Here is a 26583-nt window from a genome sequence, read left to right as displayed (position 1 = left end):
TTTTGGCTCTGATCGGGCAACCTCAAAAAATTTCCAGCAAGGAAATTTTGTCATAATGGGCAACAATTTTTGTGCCCTCAACTGGCACGAAAATCTGCTAGCATCATATAAGTGCATTTTCAGAAAAAAAAAATCATAACTCGAAAATGACGAATTTTAGCATATTGCTACTCGTACTGAAAATAGTTTATACTATTCCCTAATAGACAAAAAAGTTTGAGAAAAAAAGATGTGGCAATTTGAAAAAAATCAATTTAAAAAAACAATATAAACAATAATTAATTATTAATAAACAATTACTGATGTTTAGTTCATATAGATCGATTCAGTAGATCAATATCTGCAATTTAAAAAAAAAATTGTTAAAATCCTTGCTTTTTTGCGGCAGTTATAAACGATTTCATCAAAAGTTGCTATTAAGAGAGGAAAAAAGAAGCGTTCGTACTCAAAAAGAAAAAAATTCATCATTCGAAAAATTCGCATTTTTGAGCAAAAAGAAAAAATACGTGTCTCCTTAAATTGTTCAAGGAACAATCCCTGTGAGTTTTATCGCACACTTAAATTCAAATTCTCCCGGCCTGGGTGATTTGAGATGGAATGAGCCATATACATTCCTCGTCATTTGAATAGCGCTTCCTTTATTTGGATTTTCTTCTAATACAAAGTATGCTTGACAACATTTTTATATGGAAGAAAATGCGCAGCACCGTCAACACAAAAAAAATGTCGCCCCTTTGTTTTTTTTTTTATTTTAATTTTCCAAAAAATTTAATATCGGGTTTACACGTAGAATATGCTATATTTTTATAAACAATTTATGAATATCAAACAAACAAAAGGAAAACTGTAGCTACTAAGGATACAGTCCAGTGCGCTATTTAAATAACGAAGAGTGTATATTTCTTAATTATTAATCCAATTTAAAATTTTAAACATAAATCATATTCGCTTCTTTGGTATTAACCCTTTTGTAATGAATATTTACAAAATTATAATATGGCATATTACATATTACTTTACACGAAATATGAACCTCTGTAAAGTAAATTTTTTAGGCAAACGTTGGGTCGCTGAACACGAAAAAAATACCCATGGTTTCAAAAAAGTGTTTTCGATATTTGTTCGAAAAACATATTTTTTGTAATGTTTGCAGTTGTTCGTCAATATCTCATGAAATGACCTACAGTTCGAAAGGTATTGATGGGCCATTTGCAAAAGTATATAATTTGTGCAGATCGTGATCCGCAACATCTACATTTCTCACCTGATTTTCATTTACTGTAAAAAGAAAATGATTGAAATTTCACTTTTTTCGATTTTGGTCGGTTGTAACACTAATTTTCATCGAAATCGGCAAAGTAACTGTAGGTTAAATTACGAAAACGTTTGTTTGAAAAGAAAATTGGCTTTAGAACGCATTAACTGGTTGAACCTTCGAAACCAGCTTACCATTATGTAGTTATCAATTAGTTTCGACACTGCTTTATTTCGATTAAGAAATTTAATTTTAAGATGTCGAAGAAAATGCGGGACAAAGGCAGGACACTTGGGAAAAATCAGTACATTTTGGGGGTTTTCTGTTTTGAAAAACTACGCAGGACAGACCTTTAAATAACAGTACGGTCCTGCAAAAAACAGAACGGATGGTCACCGTAGCCATAGACGATCTGTATCGTTAGCAGGGTGGGCAAATACTCGGAGTTCGAGCGAGCGAGCGAGCAAACTCCTATTCAATGCCGCGCAGGAAACGAGGCGCTCGCATCTCGTAGCAGCAATGAAGCCACGATCCAGAAAATAAAGGTCGCGCAATTCGCGGACCGCTAATCCTCTCTTCATCGATTTGACAGCATCCACCCAAACGCTGACGTCATAAAATGCTTTTGTTTACATTCACTGTTGCCAACTTCATGCTTTTCGCACCAAATTTAGTGGGTATTCAAAACGCGAAAATTTTTGAGTTTTGTGCTTGGTGCGTTTTTGGTGCTTTTGTTTTTAGTTTGAAGACATCAAATTAGAAAATCTTAAAAAATGGAAGCAAAATGTATAGCAATCGTAAGTGTGGTAAGCAAGTTTACAAAAATTTAGACAAAAGCATGGCACACTGATAATCATAAACGACAACGAAATATGTGCAGCACCTGCAATCATGCCAGAAAAAATCGACCGTTGTGCAAGAAACATTGATTTTTATTAATTTGAATCGGCATCCTTACAATAAAATTATGTATTCATATAAAGTCCATAAAATACACCAATAAAAATTTGGTGCTTTTTCAAATTCAAAACTTGGCAACACTGCCTTTTGTTCGATGCTTCCTCTTTTTCTTGTCGAGTTCGTCTTGCTCTCTCATTCTGGTATATTTTGACGTCACGGCCAGTTGCTCTCAGCTCGATTGGCGCAATCTTGTATTCTATCATTCTTGCAATGAGGCGAGGCACGAGCAGTTTGGCTTGCTCCGCAAACGAGCGAGCGCTGTTAGTTTGCTCGCGCTCCTATTAAACGAGCAAGGCTGTTGTGTGTTGCCTCGCTCGCAGTGGGAGGCGAGTAGCTGTCTGCATACTCGCTCTGCTAGGTAAAACGAGTGAGCGACGAGCGAACGCTCCGAGTGTTCTATACAACACATGCATTTTTCTGCATAAAAATGTGGGAATGTATGTCAATAGATTATGCACGAAATTATGTTAATAATTGTATGTACATATGTACATATGCATATAAATCAGGGACATAACAGTTATAAGTTTTATAGCAAAAACGTTGCTCTATAACAGTTATTAGATGAGAAATATTTTTTATTTCGTCGATAAGAGTCATAACCCAACGTTTATTTTTTACGTTGTCTGATAGCTGTTATGCAGGATAAATATTTTTTCGTTGCCGATAAGAGTTATTTCCCAACGTTTATTTTTTACGTTACTGGATAAGAGTTATTTTACAAGATTTATTTTTTACGTTGTCTGATAAACGTTGTAACATTAGGATATTGATGGAGGAGAGCCGATGAAATAAAAGTGAGAGAGTGAAATAACTATTATCAGTTAACGTAAAAATATTCGTCGGGCAATAACTGTTTTCAAGCAACATAAAAAATAACCGTTATCGAGCAACGTAAAAAATAAACGTTGGCAAATAACTCTTATCAGCAACGGAAAAAATATTTCTCATCTATTACGTGTATGAAAGAACGTTTTCGTTAAATTTAAGAATTCAGGCAACGTTTTCAATTTGTAAATTCGAGATAACAGTTATTTTTGGTCCCTGATATAAATATGTGAATATTATATTAGGGCAGCATTTAAAACTACAATTAAATTCATTATATAAATAAGCATAGATTATGGAATGAAATATTTTTTAGAGTTATATACATACATAAGATGCATATGTATATATGTATGTATGTATGTATTTATGTATGTATGTACATATGCATCTATTTTGTATTTACAGAGAAAAGTAAGTAACGAAGATATTATAATCGCTTGTGCCGCAGAAACAAAAAACAAGTAAGCACTTGTTAACACCCCCAAAATAGTTTGCTACTTTAGCAGTATGCTGTATACCTAAATGAAATATAATCCTTGGTGAAAAAAATGTATTTATGGCCTGTTGTTCAAGGGCATATGTAGACATGGGAAAATTTGCGTAAACAAAGAATAGAGGCTGGTTCACATACAACTTTGCCGTTGCGTTGGCGTTGAATTTCAAAGCAGCCGTCCACATAGCCAAAATTTGGCAACGCTAAGGCCAACACAAAGCAGAAAGATAAATGTGTTTTTTTCCTTTTAATCAAATGAGGGGAAATATAATTTTTCATGCAATCATTGATATGAAATATTAATTTATCTCTCGTTAATATGTTAATTTAGTAACCAAAGTAATCTCTGCCAAGCTTCATTATAGAACGCATACTTTTAACGTGCGTTCTGTCAAACCAACGCCAACTACAAAGTGAACGCGAAAGTTCTATGTGGACCAGCCTCAATTATCAAATACTGTTTAACGCCCCAAATAGTTGTTTGTATTATACTACATCTATATATATAAAACAATAGCCGTTTTCGTTGTTCGCAGTTAACTCAAAAACTACTGCATTTATTTCAGTGAAATTTTCAGAGGTTATACCTTGCATATATGGTCATATTATAGGCTACCAGCAAACTCGCTAGGTGGCGCTGGAATCGAGTTATTTATAAAAATCGTATTTACGAAGCGATTTCTTTTATATTCAAAATGTAAGCTACCAGTATGATGGAAAATACGTTTACCAAAAATAGACCCGCTAGGTGACGCGGGAGTCGAGTTATTTTTAAAAGTCGTATTTATGAACCGATTTCGTTGAAATTCAAAGTATAAGCTACCTGCATGATGAAAAAAGCATTTGCGTAGAACGGACCCGATAAAAGCCCTATTTATGAACCGATTTTATTAATGCAAATTCGAAACTTTTATTACTTTCATGGTGATTTTTTTTTTTTCATTCTAAACATATATGTACATACATACATAATGATAGCCGTTTTCGTTGTTCGGACTAAACTCCAAAACCAGTCAAATTGTCCGAGGTTATACCTTGCCTACTACCTACTATAGCCCATTAGACAACACGCTGGTGGCGCTGGAGTAGAGTTACTTATAAAAGTCATATTTATTAACCAATTTCGTTTAAATTCGCATAGTGAGCTATCTGTATGATGAAAAATTCGTTTCCTAAAAATGACCCCGCTATATTTTATAAAATCTGATTGAAATTCATAATGCGTATTCATTTCATGACAAGCAGTGGTTTTGCAGAAAAGGGGCCTAATGGATTGCGCTGCCGCCGAAATATATAGAAACCCACACGGGGTTTGATCTGCTTTGGCCCTATATTTATCTTGGACGAATTTACTTTTCATATGGCTAAATGGAGGATTCGTTTAAGTATGCATGTAAAGACGGCAACATTGTGTAAGCGCACCTTTGGCTGACGCCCTCATACACCTTAAATGTGATCTTGCACCTACCTCCGATTGACGAAATTGCTCGGGGCGGCCGTTAGTACAGCAGTAAGACTCAAAGAAACCAGTTCATAAATATTAAGGAAAATTTTAAAAGTGGAAAATTGACAAGGATTCGACCACATCCGTAAAAAAGAGCAAACGGTAGGTATATCAATGGCTTCATTTGAACGATATTTAAGAGATCACACGACTCATTTAGTCAATGTACGGGAAAACTTTTCATCCTGTGGGGGGGAAACAGGATTCTTGGCCCTCTTATAACTGAAAACGCTCATCTGTGCTCTTTAGTTTCCTTATAAGGACTTTTATTGGCTTACATGGTACATCGGACCAATGTTGAAGTTGCAAGATCATAGAAGAATATTACGCACGCTTTGCAGAGATACCACTGGTGGAAATAAGACCATCGGTAAAACTCATGACATCGAAAGGGATTAGTATTCCATATTGTATCACAGCGCTACTGCTCTTGGCCTATGTATGAGGAGGATTCTGGTCTTTATTCGTTTCAATTTAAACTAAAAATGTTTACTTTACAGACCGCTTTTGCTTTTTAACGCTATTTTCGTATTGGCTAACGCAAAAGGTCTTATTAGGCGCCGCGAAGCAAGCGGGCATTGGCTAGTACATACATATGTATGGGGACTAAACCAGGAATATTCATCTGAAAATGCTAATGCCCTAATCATTTATTAAATGAAATACCAAATAATGATTTTTATGAGTATTATATTCTCATTTATACATATCGTCACCTGAATTGCAAAATAACTTAACAATCGTCACTTAACATCGTCACTGAAATGCAAAAAGTCGTAACTTATAAAAATGGATTTCATCGAATTACAACTCCCCACAACATTTTATGAAAAAAATAAATAAATAAAAAGTAAGTCACGCCTTTTTCTATTTCAGTGAAGTTACGATATGTAACATAGTTACTTAGCCGAATTACTTAGTAATTACTTGTATGTAAGAATACAAAGACAAATTATTTATCAGAAGCATTGCCCCTTACACATTGAAAGAAAAGTAAAAAAAGCTCTCAAAAAAGCAAAATCGCTACAGCGTAAAAGCGTTTGAAAAACCGCATAAATTCAAATCCGCACAAAAAGAACCGCATAAAAAGAGACCTAAGTGTACAAGTTGAAATTTTATATGAAATTTTTGAACATCAAAAAAATTATACCTACATAGATATGTATGCACATATGTGCCTACCTACTAGATAAAACTGGTCAAAATAGCACGCATCTATTCTTCTGTGCTTGAGAATATATACATAAATAAATCCATACACATGTGTATATATGTATGTATATACATACCTGCATGTGTGCATACAATCCTCGAATTCGAAATTCTTAGTCGAAGCAATTTTTATCACATACATTTTTGCTGACCAAACAACCCGTTTGCCTGTCTAATCTGCTTGCCTCATTTGACTCGCTCGACTGCTGCTGCAAATGAGTTCTACGCTCGCAACGACGCCCTCGCGAGGGCAGAGTTAATGACCCTACAAGAACAGTGACCATCATTTGACAAATCATTTGACTGGCAAGGCTGATAGAGATTTCTGTCACTGGCTACCTACAAGTTTCTATCACATTCTAAAGGGCAGTGTAAAAAATCTGATGTAAACATTTGTGTACATATGATCTTCCGTCTTCTTCCAACTTATGGCCTTATATATTGGTCTCTTTTTAACCAACGCAAAATTTGCAAATGTGTTAGTAAGATAAATGAGAATGTGTTAGTTTCCATCACACAATTCTTGTAGGGGAGGGCCTCGTTTGCTGGCCGCTCTACTCTTGCGCTGCCCTCGTTTGCTTACTCGCTCGCTGGCTGCTCACTTAACGAGTGCTCGTTTGCAAACAGCCTCGTCTGTTGCTCGTGAGTTGCGCAAACTCGGAGCAAACTAACGAGCGAGCGAGGGGCTAAAATGAGGCAAATCCGAACCCTGATCGTTATTTTAATTTGCCCTTTATGGCAGTTTTCATCTGCGTACACATTAGATTTAAGAAAATTGTATATGTACCTCTAGTCCGTAAGATAACCATGCCATAGACTGAATAAATCGAAATTGAAATTGAAATTGAAAATATTTTCTTAAAAACACTTGGGGTATTCACAACGGTGTCGAAAGTGTCGTATTGTTGTATGTCGTAAACATTAAAAGCTTAAATATATGTTTAGAGGACTTGAACCACAAACAACTATGTTCTAACAATGGAAAAATTCATAATATGGCTTTTGTGCTAAGCAGCCTCCGCAGCTCTGCTCCTGCACCTTAGTGACAAAGGGGAGGAGTTAATTTTTGTCCAAGAGCCCTGGGTCGTAAAAAACAGGGTCTGCGGACTCAACTCTGATGCTTACCAAATTATGTCGGCCCCAGTGGCAGGTAAAATCAGAGCATGTATATTAATCAAGAAAACTATTTCTTATAATTTACTCTCTCATTTTAGCGATGAAGACACGGTGAGCATCAATGTGGAGGGAAAATCCACCAAACTCTGGCTGGTCTCAACCTATATGGCTCACGATCGCCAAGATTGCCCCCCTGCTCGGTTACTGGACGTGGTGAAAGAGGCCAATTTAAGGAAGTTTCCCGTCGTGGTAGGAGCCGATGCAAACGCGCACCACTCGTTATGGGGTTCTACCGATATCAACCCAAGAGGTGAGTTATTACTTGACTTCATATTATCTTATGATCTAGCTATTTGTAATATTGGTAGTAGACCCACCTTTGTTACCTCAAACAGGGAGGAGGTACTAGATATTACCTTAACGTCCAATTTTTTCTTGGAGAGTATTAGGGAATGGCATGTACTAAACGACCAATCATTGTCTGACCATATGTACCTTTCGTTCGAAATCTCTTTGGAATCTCCGGCTCCGATTTTGTATAGAAACAAGAGACGTACCGACTGGACTGTGTTTAGGACGGTACTATCGGAGTCTCTGCTCAACGACGCTTCTCTCGGTAGGCTCGGCTTACTGTTACCATCTGATGAAGCGGAGCCTCTATTCGCAAACCCTGCTTCTCTCGGTGAGTTAAGCTCATCGGAACAAATTGAAGAAGCCGTAGATTGCATCACCAATGCCTGTAATACGGCCTTCTCTGCGTCCTGTCCAATTGTACTTCCGAGAGGAAAGAGGAAGCCACACTGGTGGACTAAGGAAATTGCCTCTTTAAGGAAGGAAAGCAGGAAACTCTTCAACGCTGCAAAGCGTAATGGTTCTTGGCCTGCTTACAAAGCAGCCTTAAAGAAATTTAAGAATGCCACCAGGAAAGCCCAAAGGGACTCCTGGAAGGATTATTGTGATAGCATAGAGGGACAATCGGAGGGTAATCGCTTGCGCAAAGTGCTTGCCAAAAATCCGACGAACCCAATGTTTATTCAGAAGGCGAATGGCGACTGGACATCATCCCAAGAGGAGATGCTTGAGGTTCTAATGAGCGCCTACTTTCCAGGGTGTACTGAGGAGCCTGGCGTCGCTCGCACAATTTCTGGACCCTCCTTAGAATGCATAGATTTTATTGATGTAGAAAGGGTAGATTGGGCCATAAGGTCCTTTCAGCCCTACAAATCTCCAGGCATGGACGGCATCTTCCCTGCCGAACTTCGGGCAACGTCTGACATTCTATGTCCGATGCTTGTTTCATCTATAAGGCTTGCCTCAGACTTAGCTTCATACCCAAGGGATGGACACTGGCGAAGGTTGTGTTCATTCCCAAGGGCGGCAGACCATCCCACGTGAAGCCAAGCGACTTTCGACCGATTAGCCTTACATCTTTCTTCCTGAAAATTCTGGAAAGACTACTGGACGTGAAGATCCGACAAGAAATTGATTTAAGTAAATTATCTAGCTGTCAGCATGCCTATTGGAAAGGCAGGTCTGTAGACACAGCTTTGCATGGTATTGTCAGCACCATTGAAAAGGCATTAGCGCTTAAGGAATATGCATTAGGCGTATTCTTTGACATCGAGGTGCCTTCAATAATGTTCTCCCAGAAGCTGTTCTCCGCGCCCTAACTAACCTCGGTCTGGAGTACCCTCTGGTAGAATTTGTTCATCGCCTTCTAGGCCGCAGAACTATATACTCGGAGATGGGAGAGGTATCGGTAACAAGGTATGCAAACCGCGGCACCCCGCAAGGCGGTGTCCTCTCCCCACTCCTGTGGAATCTAACGGTGAATACTCTGCTGTCGCAGCTACAGAGCACAGGCTGTCAGGTAGTTGCCTACGCTGATGATCTGGCCCTGACGGCGGTAGGTAAGCACCCCCAAGTTCTATGTGATCTGGTCCAAGGCGCCTTACGCGTTGTGGAAACCTGGTCCAAGGAATCTGGCCTTGGTGTCAATCCAGGGAAAACAGTCATGGTTCTTTTCACAAAGAAAATTAAAACCGTCCAGGTGCAACTTCCTTCCCTGAGCGGTGTTACCCTGGCCCTCTCGGAGGAAGTTAGGTACCTGGGCGTTGTATTGGACAGAAAGCTAACTTGGCGGCGCAATGTTGAAGAGCGTTGCAAGAAGGCTATAACTGCCCTGTATGCCTGTAAATCAGCAATAGGAAAAAAGTGGGGCTTAAAGCCGCACATCGTGAACTGGATGTACACAGCAGTGGTGCGTCCCATTCTATTCTATGCCATCACGGTCTGGTGGCCATCCGTGGACAAAATTACAATCAAAAGCAGATTAACAAAGGTTCAAAGGGTGGCGTGCATTATGATCATGGGGGCGTTGCCCTCAACGCCGACTAAAGCCCTAGAGACTTTGCTCCATTTTCTACCTGTGGACCTATATGGCAAACTGCAGGCAAGTTGTAATGCTGTTAGATTAAACGCGCTGATCAAGTGGAGTGATACAAGATTTGGACACTCTAGAATTTTGGAAGATCTTCCAGGAAACTTCAGGCGCCTTGACTACACAGTCCCGTCTACTGGACTAAAGAATGACTTCCAAACAAGGATCCCCTCAAGAGGTGAGTGGGAGGAGGATTCAATCCTGATCTCTTATTCTGATTCAGCAGCCATCTACACCGATGGCTCCAAGCTAGATCTGAAGGTAGGAAGTGGGATATATTCGCAGGAACTCTCACTTAGCCTCAGTTTCCGTCTGCCAGATTACTGTAGCGTGTTTCAGGCTGAACGAACAGCAATCTACGAAGCTGCTAGATGGCTGATCGATTCTCCTACTAATCTGCATTCAGTAACTATTTTTTCTGATAGCCAGGCAGCTATCAAAGCACTTAATTGTGACAAATCCTCATCGAAGATTGTCATGGAATGTAGACGTATTCTAAATGAGCTGGCAAGGAGCCACTTTACTCGAGTTGTATCGGTACCAGGTCATAGGGACATACCGGGAAACTGTGTTGCGGACGAGCTGGCTCGGAAAGGAACCCTACTGCCTGCGATCAGTACCGCAGATGGTCCGCAGAGCCCACGTGCAGGATAGCGAGACACATCTGGCCTAGGTTAGATAAGCGTAGATCTCGCCCTCTCTTTCGTTTGGAGCGACCAATGCTCCGCCATGTTATCGGAATTCTCACCGGGCACTGCCTTATGGGAACCCACGCTGCCAGGATGGGTCTGCAGCCAAACGACTACTGTCGTAGCTGCCGCGATGAGCACTACCTGTGCCACTGTCCCGCCTTGGAAAGAGCCCGTCGACGCTCGCTCCTTCGCTATTCTTTCGAGTGTCTGGCTCAACTGGACTCGGCCAGTATCTACGATTTTGTGCGCTTTATCAGAGCTACAAATTGGTTCAATTTCTGAGGTACGAGGAGGGACGTATGAGTCTCAAATATGGTATCACAATGGGCCCATGGAGGCCTAAGTGTGCCCTTTCCTGCGCTGATGAGGGCAGCCAGGATAACCTAACCTAACCTAACCTTTGTGCTAACTTGCGAGCCCCCCTCAATATATTTTAAGTGGTTTAAGGTTTACGACATACCACTGCATATTTTCAAGTTTTATTGCAAATTTTATGTGCATATTTTTGAGTTTCAGAGGCATATTATAAGCGCATATTTTTTTTATTTACAGTGCTCTTAACTATAAGAAATTAACATTGATGAAATCTTTCGAAAAATTCATGACTTGCTGAAGTTATCGAGGATCATTAGCCCAACTCCTAATATAATTCAAATAAGTAGTATTTGGGATAAATATGTTGCTTATAATAATACTCAATTAAACATTTTTGCTTACCCCTGTACTGCATCAAGTTGTATTGAATGCATTTTAGCGACCATATCATCGTCATTGAAATAATATATGTTGATGTACATTGAGAGAAGATTACAATCTCGTCGTTCACGTGGTAGCTCACGACAGCGCATTTCGACATAAATTGGTATAGAGTTGTGTACACAAATCCGGTTTGCATATGAAGTCAAAATCTCCGTGTCTGTATTAAAATGAAACAGACGTATTATTTCATATTTCATATTTATTTGTTTATATATTGTACAAATTAAGACTGTCTTTTGCCTGCACATCAACTTCTTAATATCAATATACGTTTATCTTGTGAATATATTAAAAACTTGTATATGTATTTCAGTATATATATTTTAAAAGCATTTTAGTCGGAAATGGTCATGTACCAAGGAATGTATCGGCCTTGGGGGCTATACATTCCAGGATGCATTTTTTTACTCACGGCGAAGGCCTAGCAAAGTAATTGTCGTTTGTCGTATAAAACTAATTATAAATACATATGGGAAAATCTTTTAAGAAGTGGATTTTTCAACTAAAAAAAATGATTTTCAAAATCGTAGTACAATTTTTTCTACAAGAAATTATCACTTGCCAATTTAATTGAAGTACATCTTAACCCTTGTGACTAATATTTTTAAATAGGTACTCTTTTTAAACCATATTTTTAAAATATTGCGGGATCCCGCAAACGCATTTTTTCAAGTTTTATTGCATATCGTGGTATTGATGACCTCGATCCCGCAAGCTTGCAAGATTGATATTTTTATGCGGAATGGGATTCCCTAGTTACCTTTACTATAGATGAAGTGTGAAAAGTCCTCATCGATCCCAGAGATCTGCAAAAAAAATTATTCAAGGTCAAAGGTCACATAAATTGACATTTACCATTTTTCAGCTAAGTTTATCATAAAAATAGGTTAGACAAAAGTGTAGATCATGCAATTATCTGTAAACACCGTCATGACACTTTCATTCCTAAGAATAACCATTTCTAGGGTACAATAATTCACAAAATTGTGTTCCCCACAGGGGCGCACCCAGGAATATATTTTGGGAGGGGTTTATACTTCTGTAAATTCGCTTCATAAATTGCATTTATTTACATAAAATTAGCAAAAAACTCAAACATTTGTAACCGACTTCGAAAAAAGGAGTAGGTTATCAATTCGTCGGAATAGTAATGCTAACGCATAACTTTGGACCACGTGAACCGATTTCAATAATTCTTTTTTTATCGGAAAGATGAGAAATTAAATGAACTTGAATTTTTGTTATGTAGGCAATTTTGGTGGAGCGAATTCGAAGTGGGCAAATTAAATCTTCGAATCCTTGTTAAGGACATATCAGTTGTAAACTCTTTTAGGCTCAGTAAGTGAGTATGCATTGCATATTTTTAGGTTTCATTCGCAGTTAAACTTTTAAGAGCTCTCAAAAAAAACGAAAAATTCATATAAAATGGCGCACAAGAAATGGAATAGGAATTTTCTTCTATCAAAATTTCTTAAATCAATTTGCATCTCTCAAGAAAAAAATGCTCGTATATTTATTTCTTCAAGAAAATTTACAGCAAAAGCAAAGTGCTTTATAATAAAAAATATTTCTTGTGAGTTTTCCGAGAGCTGGCTTTAGGATACAGTTTGTATTTCAGGTTATTAGCTTTAGAGGGGGTTTGAACCCCAAAACCCACCCCTTGTGTGCGCTAATGGTTCCCCATAATATGAAAAATGTCCATTTTACTTCTGGGGTAGTGCACTTGGTGGCTTTTGAAGTAAATAATATTATATGAAATCAAAATACTGCCATTGGAAGTAAAGATTAAAGGTATGTTATTTCACGTGTAATTAATTTATTTTATTAATCCGCTTCAATATATTTTTGAACTAAAAACTTTGAAATCAAGTTTAATTAATTTTTTTTAAACAGGTGGCTACCCTCCTACATGAAGTTAGGAAAAACCATTTCGATCGACACCCATATTATAATAAATCATTTAACTTACTAAATACATACTACTTTGAATCGAAGGTTATTTTGTAACAGGTGGTAGTATAAAGAATACAGTCCTTTTTCCAATAACCCCCATTTTTTCTATGAGTATAGTATCGATTTCGTGTATCTCCATACCAAGTTCCAGTACTCTACCACAAATACTTCCAGAGGTATGCTGGAGCTTTGTCTAAAGGGGTAAAAGCTATCCTATCTTTTAAGTTCGGATAAATAACACCAGTGTGGGAAATTTCATTATGATCGGTTGAGTAGTTAAAGCGCGAAAGCGTAACAAACAAAACAACGCACTTTCGCCAACACGCACCCATTCCTACAGCAGTTGTTGAGACAATGTCGAAAAACTACGAACTTAACTTTGTTCTCTCACTACTGAAAAGCGTATATTTTTCAACCAGAACCTGTGTAAATAACTATTAGAGTGACTGCCTCGGTATTTGCAAACCGGGTTCAACCAGTTCTTTCGAATATTTTTAGGCATTTTTTTTTATAAATATTGAATCCGAGTACCGAGTAAACCGGATTTTTACAATCGAATAAACCGAGGTTTCACCTAGTTTATTTATTTACCACAATATAAAGATTCTAAATACATACATACCAGGGCCGGCCTCAGGATTTCCCTTTAGAGGGCATTTTATGTAAAGTCATTCGTAACAACCAAGAACATCATTGTTTTATTTAGAGTAGAGCATATTGTATTTAATTGTGAATATAATTTAGAAAGCTCAAAGAAGAGTTACATGCAATTCACCGAGGTATAGATAAAAATTATTTTAATACTGAGTCAACATTGGGTTTGTTTCACCCGAGCCCGCGTGATCCCGCGGGTGCCCACAACAGCCCAGAAAGCGTTCCTCGCGCTAGAAAAATGGGCAATAGAGAGTTCCACTTTTGAATCGTAAATGTCTTCTTCTTCATGCTGGAAACAGGCCGGACTGTTTGCTTACATCCGAAAACAAATTTCGTAAAATACACAAATGGAAAATAGCACTAAGTTTCAGAAATGTAGGTATTTGTTGATTCCGGGCACGAAATGGGTTTTTTTTTGCGTTCCTCGCGCTCTGGGCGCGTATTGACACATTTTTGACACTTGTGAGAGCAACTTATTTTTACGCTCTAATCACCGGAGCAGCCCGGAAAGCGTGTGTAACAAAGCTATTAACATCTAGACTGCGATGAATATTGAGAAAAGCTAGCCCATTGTGTGCTCGTAATCTGTCCATGCGTGCACCCAATGATGATATTCATTGAATTATTTTGCAAAACTATAACTAAATAGGAAAGAGAAGGCTTTTATAGACCACATAAGGTAAAATTGTCAAAAAATCGTGTTTTTGGCAATATTTTAGAAACTCTAGCAAATAAACAAAACGATAGCTTACATTCAATACCCTCTATTTGCAATTTTCACAGAAACTACTTTGTGATGTTAGAACCGATCTGAGACCTATACGACGTTTCCACATTCGCAATTCGCTCTCTAAGTAATTCGCCACGTAATTCGTGAATTACCTTGTTTCCACGGCACATTCGTAATTCTTTTGGCAGCTCTACTTAATGTTCTTCGCTATTTATTACTATTTTAATTTATTCAACAATTTTTATTGAGCTCGAGGCCGTTTTTAATGAAAAACTTATTGTGGAAAAGCAACAATAATTTGAAAAAATGGTAGAAGTGATAGCTATTTCGGAATCACCACATTTCCTCATCAGACTTCCTTCAGTAGGAAGGAAAACCAACAACCACATGATCAAGTGTAAATCGTAGCGGAATAGCTGCGCTTGATTGTGTTGGCTTAGCAAATGGAAAAGTGACGAAAAAGCAACGATAATTTACAAGGCTAGCTTAGCACAGTGCGTAGGCAACTGGCTGAGTCAGTGGGATCGTCGGTTCGAATCCTACTGAAAGAAGTCTGATGAGGAAATGTGGTGATTTCCAAAATAGCTATCACTTCTACCATTTTTTTTTTCAAATTATTGTTGGTTTTCCACAATAAGTTTTTCATTAAAAACGGCCTCGAGCTCAATAAAAATTGTTGAATATAATTGTTATAAGGCCATAAAATAACAAAAAAAAAAATATTTTAATTTATTTTAATTTTAATTTGATTTCAGGGAACGGATTTTTAGGACCTAAAAACCTATATAAAAAAGGCAAAAAAAATAACGAAATAGGCTAGAAAAGGCAAAAGAAGGCACTAAAAAATACGAAAACCGAAAAATAATCAAAAATACATCTATTTTAAAAATGTTTATATTACAAGTAAAAAGATAAAAACTTCAAATTTTTAGGTTTGATGCATAAACATAAATTATAAATAAGGCACTCCGTACATTAAGCTCCTAATCATAGTAGTGTAATCGTTTCGGCATACTAAAGTATAAAGCTTTTATGCCGAACCCATGTATTTCAATGAAGCTCTGTAGATTACGATTCAAAATCTTGTTTGCGCCTAATCATAAAAGCATCATGAATCGAAGCGCCCAACATTGTAAGGCGCTTGCAGTTTTGAAATCGTCATTTGTTTACTTTTTTGTGTTGGAAATAAAATTCATTTGTCAATTCAATAGAAAATAATTGGAAATGAATGATTTCGTGCTAAAATTCGTGCAAATTGCATTAAACCACAAGCGTTTACGCAATATTTCAGAGCAGAAATATTTGCGGAAGTGCGTGTTGCGAAAGAACTGCCAAAAAATGGGTTATGTGTAGAAATTGTTTATTAGCTGGTGACTTATGCAGGGCGTGCAAGTGTGCAGAAGTCGAGTCGTCATGCATTCGTTTCGGTATGATGAAACGATTACTCTACTTTGATTAGGCGCGTAATGTGCCAAGTGCCTAAATATGAAATTTGAGCTCGATTAATACCTTTTTAAAAACTTTACAGCACAAAAACAAAAACAAATCGCTTTAATAATTTTCCAAATATCTCGGGAACGCGGCGATTAAAATCACAATGGTAGCTCTGAGTATTGCGCAATATTTAAGTAAAGTATTATGGGGTGAACTCTACTATAATTTGAGTTATGAATTGTTTTTACAGCGAACTTGAGTAAAATTAGCACATTACAAATTACAAATTTACAAATTTCTTTAAGAATATTTTTGAGTATGCATTTTTGTAGCCCATTACATTTTAGTATAATAAAGTGCAAGTTTTAAGCTACTTCAAAATTGCGTTGTTTTTTAATATTTTTTTATGCTGACGGCTTTTTGCGCTTTTTTCTTATGGAAGAAAATGCGCAAAAACGTTTTAAAAGAAAATTAAAAAAAAAAATTAACACCAGTTTTGCAACCGCTTAAACCTTGCACTTTATTATACCAAAACTGCATACTCAAAAAAATTCTAAAAAAAAAATTAAAAAATTTGTAATGTACTCATTTTGCTCAACATAGAGTATTTTTTTATAGCAAAATTTGTACGTGAAACATTTTTCAAGAAAAAAAGTTTTAAACATCTTTCTTTTCATAGAGAATTTGGATTTGTGTATGTGTGATTTTTTTTCAAATTTTTTCCTCGCCCCGTTCTCGAGATATTTGGAAAACTATTAAATCGATTTGTTTTTGTTTCTGTGCTGCAAAGTTTTTAAAAATCTATTAATCAAGCTCAAATTTCATATTTATTTATTATTTATGTTTATGCATCAACTCTAAAAATGGGAAACAAATCAAACACATGAAGTGTGAACCCCGTCCGTTTTGGTATGCAACGCCCCATATATGGAATCAGGGAAAGTTAAATCGTGGACATTCTTAATCGAATATAATCTTGTTTAGCAAAAAAAAAGGGAATTTCCATAACATCCGTTCCCTGGTTATCATCACACATTTTAATATAGAGACAATATTTTATTAATTACTATTTTATTAACTACGGCAATAAATCTTTTTTTGTTTTTTTATTATTTTGTTTTGGCTGTTAAATTTCGACATATATCCGATAAATATTAGAGAAGGCACCGATCGTTCGTCATGAGGTTTTTCGCTTTCAAAATTTTGTATGCCGAATTACGTAATTGGAAGGGTGAAGGTCTGATTATGCATACTTCGCATAACTTCACACAACTTCTTAAACGTAACACAACTTTACTAAACTTAAGGCTGATTATGCTTCGCATGTCGCAGTCAAAATGGCAAGTGCATCGTTTACTTTTGACTCATTCGATGCAAAAATTACTACTGGGAGTCGTTTGGTCAAGAGGTTTGGAACGCCGTTAGAAATATTTGAAGCAGATGCCGCAAAGAAACGACAATTTTTGCTGCACTATATGGGTACAGCAGTGTATGATGTACTGTGTGATAAAGCATTGCCGAATACACCGGAAAATATGGAGTACGAGGCGATCCTGAAGTTGCTAGAAGAGCACTTCAATCCCAATCCCACAATGAAATCCTAGAAAATTATAGATTTCACTCGCGCAAACAAAAAGTCGAGGAGACGTGTTCTGAGTTTTAGTGGCGCTGCGCCGAATTTTGGTATGTATGCGGATACCGCATAAAGGAATCAATTTGTTTTTGGTTTGCAAAACCCGAAGATTCAAAGCCGATTGCTGGAAAAAAAGTTGTAACCTTGGTTGACGCAATTCAAATAGCATGTGTATATGAATTAGCAGAAAGAGAAGAAGGTGAACTGCAAAAACAGGTGCCTCTAGGTGAAGTTAATAAGGAGGAATAAGAGGAAAGCAAAGCATAGACAGAACACAAAACTGTGCAAAAAAAGAGAAATCAAAATCTGACGGTATGTGGGAACATTTCCCACGAGACAAACGAATGTAAATATAAAGAGGCAATTTGTCATTGCTGTAAGAAGAAAGGTCATTTGAGGAAAATGTGCTTTAAAAGAAAGAGAACGCTAAATCATATAACATAAGAAAAAGTTGTGGAGGAGTTGTTCAAAGTAAGCGGGGGCGGTAATGAAGATGCTGAATCGAAACGAAAGAAAATAATGAGGAGGGTAGCCGTAAATGGCCTGATGATTTTGTTTGAAATCGACACCGGCGCTCCGGTAACAATAATAAGTTTGGCTGACGACAGAAAGCATTTTGGGCACTGTAAAGTTAAACCGACTGACACATAATTTGTTAGATATTGTGAAACTCCGTTGGACTGTTTGGGTTTCGTGTGGGTCACGGTGGCATCAAAGCGGGTGAAAATATACATCGTTCGAGGTGATTGCAATGCCCTCCTTGGTAGAGAATGGCTTCGAGAGATTCCATTGAATTGAATTGAATAAAAGAACAATTAAGTACTTCGGCAAACGAATGCAGGTCAGCGAGGAAGGGCAACTAAAAAACATTATTGATAACTTTTCACGACTGTTTTTGCCATCAGCGGGTAAGATTACAGGGCACCAAGCACATTCCCACGACAGCCGGTTCTACGTACCGGAATGACTCGGGTTTTACCCGACCAAGGGCTGTTGTTTCGGCGATCTAACCCCGTTTAGGTCGGCGAAGTATCTTAGAAGTTGTTCGTCCATAGGGCTACATTCGCTACGTTTTCTCCTACTCAGGGCTGGCATCGGGTCAAACCCAGGGCCAGAAACCTACACCTGCTGTGTATGCCAGAGACGACTACACCACAACTCCACCTCTGTCAAGTGCAATGCTTGCGAGGGGTGGTGTCACCTCAGAGTCTGCTCAGGACTACGGACACATCGGCAGTGGACCACGTCGTATGTGGCCCCCTGCTGCTCAAACAGAGCAGCCTCCACGGCTAACCTCAGTCCACCAGAGCAGCCTCACATAGTCACCACAGCACAACAACATAATAACACCACAGACCATACCACAGCCACGACAGACTATAGAACACACACAGCCGCACCACCACCCACACGCCGCCGTCAACAACTCCTGGTTCCTCCTACAATCTGCACAGTATGTCAGACCAGGATATTTCGTAATGTGACATCAGTCAAGTGCAACACCTGCCTTGGCTGGTGCCACTTTAGGGCATGCTCAGGTCTGCGTACCACGCGAGACTGGACGAGGAACTTCGAGGGCCCGTGTTGCGCTGCTCGGCCGCAGACCCCAACTGCGACGCCTCCCGCCACCACCACAGGGCGGCAACCATCACAGCAGCGCACGCCGCCAACGGCAGTAAGAACACACACATCCCTTACACCCCACATCAATACCCGTCTCCCGAACCACATGAAGCTCCTTCAATTTAACTGTAACGGGCTACAGAGCAAGATTGAGGAGATAACCGTCTTTATGTGTCGGCATGGTATATTGATAGCTGCGGTCCAAGAGACGAAGTTGCACAGCAATTCCACATTGTTGAATTGTGCCGGGTACAACGTGCACCGTCGAGATCGCGAGCGAGATAATGGTGGTGGCTTAGCGTTCATCACGCACCAAACCGTGCAGTATCGTCTTATCGAAGCAGACATCGACCGCAGGGATACCACCCTAGGATGTCAGGGCATCGCTATCCGGTCAGGCGATGTTGAGCTCGAAATATTTAACATATACATACCCCCTGTCACCTGCTGCCCGGCAGGATATCACCCTGATATAGGTGCGCTCCTCTGAGGTGAAAACCGTATGGTAGTAGGTGACTTTAATGCGCATCACGATCTTTGGCATTCAAGCCTGTCAAACGATCGTAGGGGAACAGAATTGGCTGAGCAGATAGACGATTCGACATTCTGCACAATGAACGACGACGCACCCACCAGGATTATGGGTAACTGCAGCAGCTCGCCAGACATCACCATTGTCAGCGCTGGTCTGATAAACAGCATAACATGGCGACCTATGCTGACCATAGCATTAGACCATCTACCCATAGTCATCTCGATAGATAAACCAAACGACTTTCCCTGCGCTAAACACCGGACCTGATTGGAAAGGTTACGCGGAGTTTACTGAAAACACCTTCACTGCGCTTCCCACACCAACCGACGTCCATCTCGGTGAACGTAAGTTCCGCAGGGCTGCCACTGCTGCTGCATCTCGCTTCATACCGGCAGGATGTATAACGGACCCACGTCCAAACTTCCCTGCCGAAGCGGCTGTTCTAGCCGATGAGCGCGACAGCCTTCGTCAGGCCGATCCCGGAGATCCCCGTATTAGGGATCTCAACGCGGAGAATCGGTAACTAGTAAACGTACATAAGCGGAAGAAGTGGGAGGAGCATCTGAAGACCTGTAACTTCACCTCTGGTGTGAGGAAGCTTTGGTCAACCGTGAGGTCACTGTCCAATCCGACGAAGCACGACGACAGAGTCGAAATTTCTTTCGGCGACCATGCTTCGTCGGACCCGGAGCGATGCGCGAGCTATTTTAGCCGGCAGTTCATACTGCATCCTCCGGTGGACAAAGCCAAGCGTCGAGTGACCAGAAGGCTGCACAAACTGCCAACAACTTGTGCCCCCCTTGCTTTCACTTGCGGTGAAGTTCAGGTGGCCATCGGGAAGGCGAAAGCCTCCAAAGCCATGGGTCCCGACGGGATATGCATGTTGATGCTGAAAAATTTGGGTCCTGCGGGGGTAGCGTACCTAACGGAGGTCCTCAATTTGTCCATGGCCACTCTCATCATCCTAGACATCTGGAAGGTGGGGAGAGCGGTCCCACTGCTCAAACCGGGAAAACCCGCCAACATAGGAGATTCTTATCGTCCGATAACACTCCTTTCCCCGGTAGCGAAGACACTCGAGGCCTTGCTACTCCCGTACTTCACAAACCACTTGACCCCAGCGAAGCATCAGCATGGTTTCCGTAAAGTGCACAGTACAAGTTGGAATGGAGAGAAGAGTGTCAACGTGAATAGACGTGCATTTGATTGTTCTGCAATAACTTTTTATAAATCGAGATATTTCAAACTTATATTCATGTATAAACTCGGCTGATGGTTTTACGAGATAGTGACTCTATACCAGTAATGAAATATTTTTAAACAAGTGAAAAATATTGAATCCAAGAGTTGAACTCTAAATAATAATTTTTCTAATTCCACTTTCTTTTGCACAAAATAAACAAAACGGTAAACAAAAGCGCGGTGGCTGAGTGAATAATGGAAGAGTGTCACAAGTGCCGAAAAGGCATAAGAGATAAAACTGGATTGCACTGTGCGGGTGTGTGTGGTAGAGTCTATCACAAAACCAAAGCGTGTGCATCTATAGATGACTACTGTTTGCAAGGTTTAGTAAATTGCCCCTACTTGAGATTCATGTGTGATGACTGTGTTACATACATATCGAATGTTGATTATGCGCTCAAACAAATGATATCAATAGCGGAAAGCAACAAAATAAATATATGCGAACAGAAAACGGAATTCGAAAGCCTAATAAACAATCATAATAGGGAAATCAAGGAATTAGTAGCTAACAATGAGAAAGAAATTAAGAGGGTAATGGAGACTTTAAAAAAAAGCAAATAGGAGAAAGATGATTTAATTAAGAGGGTGGAAAACTTGTGCATTTTTAATAAAGATTACTTAGAGAAATCAGCTGAAGGTTTGTCTAAGCAAAGAGAGGAGATAATTAAAGAGGTGAAAAAAGTTGGTGAACAAAACACAAACAATGGTAACAGTATTATATCGTATGCTAATGCTTTAAAAAGTGTTCCGCCTATTATTGTTAAGCCAAAATCAAAACAAAGTGTTGGCGTAACAAAAAAAGACCTAAACAAGATAGATGCCACTGACATGAAAATTAATAAGGTGATAGATAAATCCAATGGGTCAGTTGTTATTAGGGCAGACGACAATTCAGAAAAGGAAAAAATTAAAACAACCCTACAAAATAGATTAGATTCTCAAGTTTACGAAATCAGAGAATCTAAAGTTATTAACCCAAAAATTAGAGTCACCAATATGAGCCCTTAGAGGAAATGGTAGCATTCCTAAATCTATGCTTGCTTAACAGTCTGCAACAATTAACGTTTGTGAAACAAATAAACATTAAAATAAAGAATAAGGGCCGTTTGCACCATGTCTAGTTAACGCTAACTGGAGGTACATCCTTCAGTTAAGCACGTCAACTGCTTTATCGAGCACATGTTATATGATGGGTGTCGATAACGTCGATAAAGATGTTTAACTGGGAGTCGATAACGTCGATAAAGATGTTTAACTGGGAGTTAGAATTAACTAGACATGGTGCAAACGGCCCTAAGTGGTATGACTACGAACTGACACAACTAAATAAAAGAAAATCAGAGGAATACAATTCAGCAAAAGCATCACACCAATGGTCAGACTACTACAGCATTAAAAACGAATACAAAAAAATGATAAAACTGAAAAAAATTAAATATATGGAGAATAAAATTATAACTAACCAGTCCGATAGCAAGTTAATGTGGAAATATTTAAAACAGACGGTTTGCTATGATGGTATAAAAGATGATATTACATTATTACATCATGGTGGTCAATATATTAAAGATAAAAATCAAATAGCAGAGGTCTTAAATACCTACTTTGTTGAAAGCATAGTGGAAATAAATAATAATATTGAAAATATAGAATATAGTGATAACTTCTATTATAACATCGATAGCACATTTAAATTTAACGAAATAACTACTGATGACATAGTGCGAATTGTCAAGAAATTGAAATATAAAATTGGTGGGAAAAAATTATTATCTGAAGTAGTAATAAAAGACTCTTTACTATACTTGGGGTATTTTTATTCAATTATGATCAACAAAAGTATAACAGATGGTATCGTACCTGATGAATGGAAAGTTTCCACAGTGGTTCCAGTCAAAAAAATTAAAAACACAGTTAAAGCTGAAGAACTTCGACCGATCAATACTCGACCAAATCTGGAGAAAATATTAGAAACAGTGGTAAAAAACCAGCTCATGGAGTATATTGAAGATAAAAATATATTAATTAAAGAGCAGTCAGGGTTTCGAGCTAAACATTCGTGTGAAACGACACTTAACTGGGTTATTTCTCAATGGAAAGAAGACATGAGAAGTAAAAAAGTAATACTGACAGTTTTTATTGATTTGAAAAGAGCTTTTGAAACCATTGATCGAAAACTAATGATTTTTAAGTTGAAACAAATTGGTATTAAAGAGGTAGAACTGAAGTGGTTTGAGAGCTTCTTAACTAATAGAAAGCAACACACAGTTATAGGAGAAGTATTGTCTAAGGATATACCGGTAGATATTGGACTTCCACAGGGTTCAGTACTAGCACCAATTCTTTTCAATATCTACATCAACGATATTTTATCATCAATCAGGTATTGTAAGATAAGACTGTTTGCTGATGATGCAATGTTGACTATAAGCGAAGACGATGTGGACACAGCAACTCATAAAATGCAAAATGACTTAGACTCACTATATGTCTGGTTATGCAAAAATAAGCTAATGTTAAACGTAAAAAAGACCAATTATATGATAATTTCTTCAGCAAATAAAACTAGATTAGGGCGACACGATTTACATGTTAGGGATGAAAAAATTACAGAGGTTACTACAATTAAATATCTTGGTGTTTTAATTGATAATAAATTAAAATTCCATGATAACATTGAGTATACCGTCAACAATGCGTCGAAAAAAATTGGATTTATGAAAAGGACATGTAAACATCTAAGTAGAAGATATAAAATTATGGTTTACAGATCAATTATTGAGCCACATTTTATATACTGCCCCACTATCCTGTTTATAACACCTGAGACGTATATAGAGAGACTACAAAAAATGCAAAATAGAGCTATGAGGCACATACTTAACGCCCGATACGATACCAGCATTTCATCAATGCTGAACAATTTAAACTGGTTAAATGTGAAACAACTAATCTTTTTCCACACAATGAAGTTTATTTATAATATAAAGAATGGAACCCTTCCGAAATACTTGAGTGATAACTTTAGGTACAGCAGTCACACTCACACCTATGAAACCAGAGTCAGGGATAACTTTAAACTTCCATTTTGCCAGACGGAAAATCAAAAGAGAGATTTGTACTATAAAGGCTTAAAAATGTTTAACGAACTGCCCGTAGATATGAGAAGCTGCAATAGCTTACAAATATTCAAAAGTTTATTATACGAGCATTGCAAAAAACACATATAAGATTGCTATTGGGCCTCCCCATTCTAACAGGATACTAGCATATGAGAGACGTTACGAGCATGGATCGGAAACCCGGCCTTTCCGACCATGCCCAACAGCTCGTTCGTAGTACGGAGCAGAAACTAGAGCTTTCCGCCCGTTTCACAGCAACATAATTATGAAAAGAACATGGATCGGAAACTCGGCCTTTCCGACCATGGTAAACGCCTTTTTTGACGCAGAGCGGAAACTAGGCCTTTCCGCCTGCTGAACATAAAGATAGACTGGAGACTAGGCCTCGCCAGCTATCCAACCCGAGGCTATAATGTACGTATAATTAATTAATTAACTGTACAATAAATTAATATGTATAAATGTATAAAGTATGTATTTGAAAATAAGTAAAAATTTGTAAAGAAAACAAGAAAAATGTTAATGTATAGTATTAGTAGAAGAGCAAATAAATTAAATTAAATAAGTTAATAATGTAATTGACAAGATTTTTTATAGGTCTTAAAGACTGTCAATAAATAAAAAATAAATAAATAAAACAACAGCACTTAACGCCATAAACACTCAGATAACTCGTGGCCTCAACTGTAAACGTCGCTGTGAGAGAACGATTCTAGTAGCGTTGGACCTGTCAAAGGCTTTTGACACTGTCAGCCATTCCACGCTACTAGAAGATATAGAGGCTTCCTCTCTCCCACAGAGGCTCAAACGCTGGTCGGCAAATTATCTGAGTGGTCGACACTCGTCGGTAATGTTTAGAGACAAATTGAGCAAACTTAGAAATATAAAACAGGGGGTTCCACAGGGTGGTGTCCTTTCCCCACTACTATTTAACTTTTACATTTCAAAGCTCCCTCAACCACAAGAGGGAGTCTTGATTGTCTCTTACGCCGACGATTGCTCGATCATGGCGACTGGGAATGGAATTGATGACTTGTGTTTGAAAGTAAACGGATATCTCTCGGACCTTTCTCGCTTCTTCACTGCAAAGTGTCTAGCCCTCTCCCCTACGAAATCCTCTGCGACCCTGTTCACAACCTGGACGAAGGAGGTCAGGCCGGCGCTAGGAATTCACGTCGATGACACACCAATTCCGACGGTGAATAATCCTAAAATACTCGGAGTAACATTCGACAGCCTGCTCTCCTTCTCTGCGCACACAACCGCTATTGTCATAGACGGTACAAAATACAGCACTTAGGACAGCGACAGGATGCCTCCTGATGTCACCAGAACACCACCTCCACGATGAGGCGAAAATGCTCCCAATTAGGGAGCACAACACGATGATCTGCAAGCAGTTTCTTGTTGGGAGCCACAGATGTGGCCACCCAAATAGACAGCTGCTTGCAGAGGAGCCCTCGCCGATGCACGTCAGGAGGCATCTATGTGAACTGACGGACGAAGTCCAGAGGTTCATTAAGCAGCCTCTGGACCCGTCAGCTCATAGACAGGCCCTGAACGGCATTCACAGGGAATCAGTCTCGAGTTATGTAGACTCAAGACCTGTGAATGCCGTTTTAGGCACACAAACACCGGCCATTGACATGACGGAGCTCCATCTGCCTCGGGAGACCGGAACGACAATAGCCCAACTTCGCTCTGGCTACTGCAGCAGGCTAAATTCCTACCTGTGTAGGTTAAATGCGGATGTGCCGAACGAATGTCCGGCATGCGGAGAGACCCCTCACGACTTGAAACATCTCTTCGCATGACCGAAAAACCCCACAACCCTAACGGCGTCGTCCCTATGGACTGACCCTATAGAGGCTGCACGCTTCTTGGGGCTGCCGTTAGTGGAACTCGACGACAACGACTGAGATATCAGCCGATCTGGGCGGGGTTGTTGTAGCCGCTACAACAACAACAACAGGGCACCAAGCCCGATTGTATTTAAAGCAGAGCGCCACGCCGAAATTTATTAAGCCCACGCGGGTGGCATTTCTATTGATGAGCGCAGTTGAAAGGGAATTAGAAAATCAAGTGGAGGAATGTTTGTTGGTTAAGGTAGAAAAAAGCGAGTGGGCTACACCGATTGCGGTTGTTCCCAAAAAAGATGGGACTGTAAGATTGTGCGGTGACTATAAGGTCACTTTGAATCCTGAGTTGGTTGTAGATGAACACCCACTCCCGACAATCGATGAGTTATTTAGCTCAATGGCGGGGGGAAACAAATTTTCTAAAATAGACTTATCGAAATCATATCTGCAATTAGAGATCCATCCACACTATAGACACTTGTTGACCCTCAATACGCACAAAGGCTTGTATCAACCGACAAGAATGATGTTTG

General features: G+C 38.9%; 1 protein-coding gene across 1 annotated transcript in view; it reads right to left on the bottom strand.

Annotated features, from left to right (window-relative positions):
• The window catches only part of LOC118735149, a 208567-nt gene that overhangs the window by 103854 nt on the left and 78130 nt on the right, over positions 1 to 26583 (bottom strand). The window contains exon 4 of the mRNA XM_036464783.1: positions 11221 to 11419. Coding sequence (XP_036320676.1) covers positions 11221 to 11419 — 199 coding nt within the window. The remainder of the gene's footprint in view (positions 1 to 11220; positions 11420 to 26583) is intronic.

The sequence above is a fragment of the Rhagoletis pomonella genome, unplaced genomic scaffold (assembly GCF_013731165.1).
Source record: "Rhagoletis pomonella isolate Grant_MI unplaced genomic scaffold, Rhpom_1.0 Rhpom_scaffold_00003, whole genome shotgun sequence".
In the NCBI taxonomy this organism is placed as follows: Eukaryota; Metazoa; Arthropoda; class Insecta; order Diptera; family Tephritidae; genus Rhagoletis; species Rhagoletis pomonella.
Note: the sequence above shows the minus strand (reverse complement) of the source record. Positions and strands in the feature narration are given on the sequence as shown.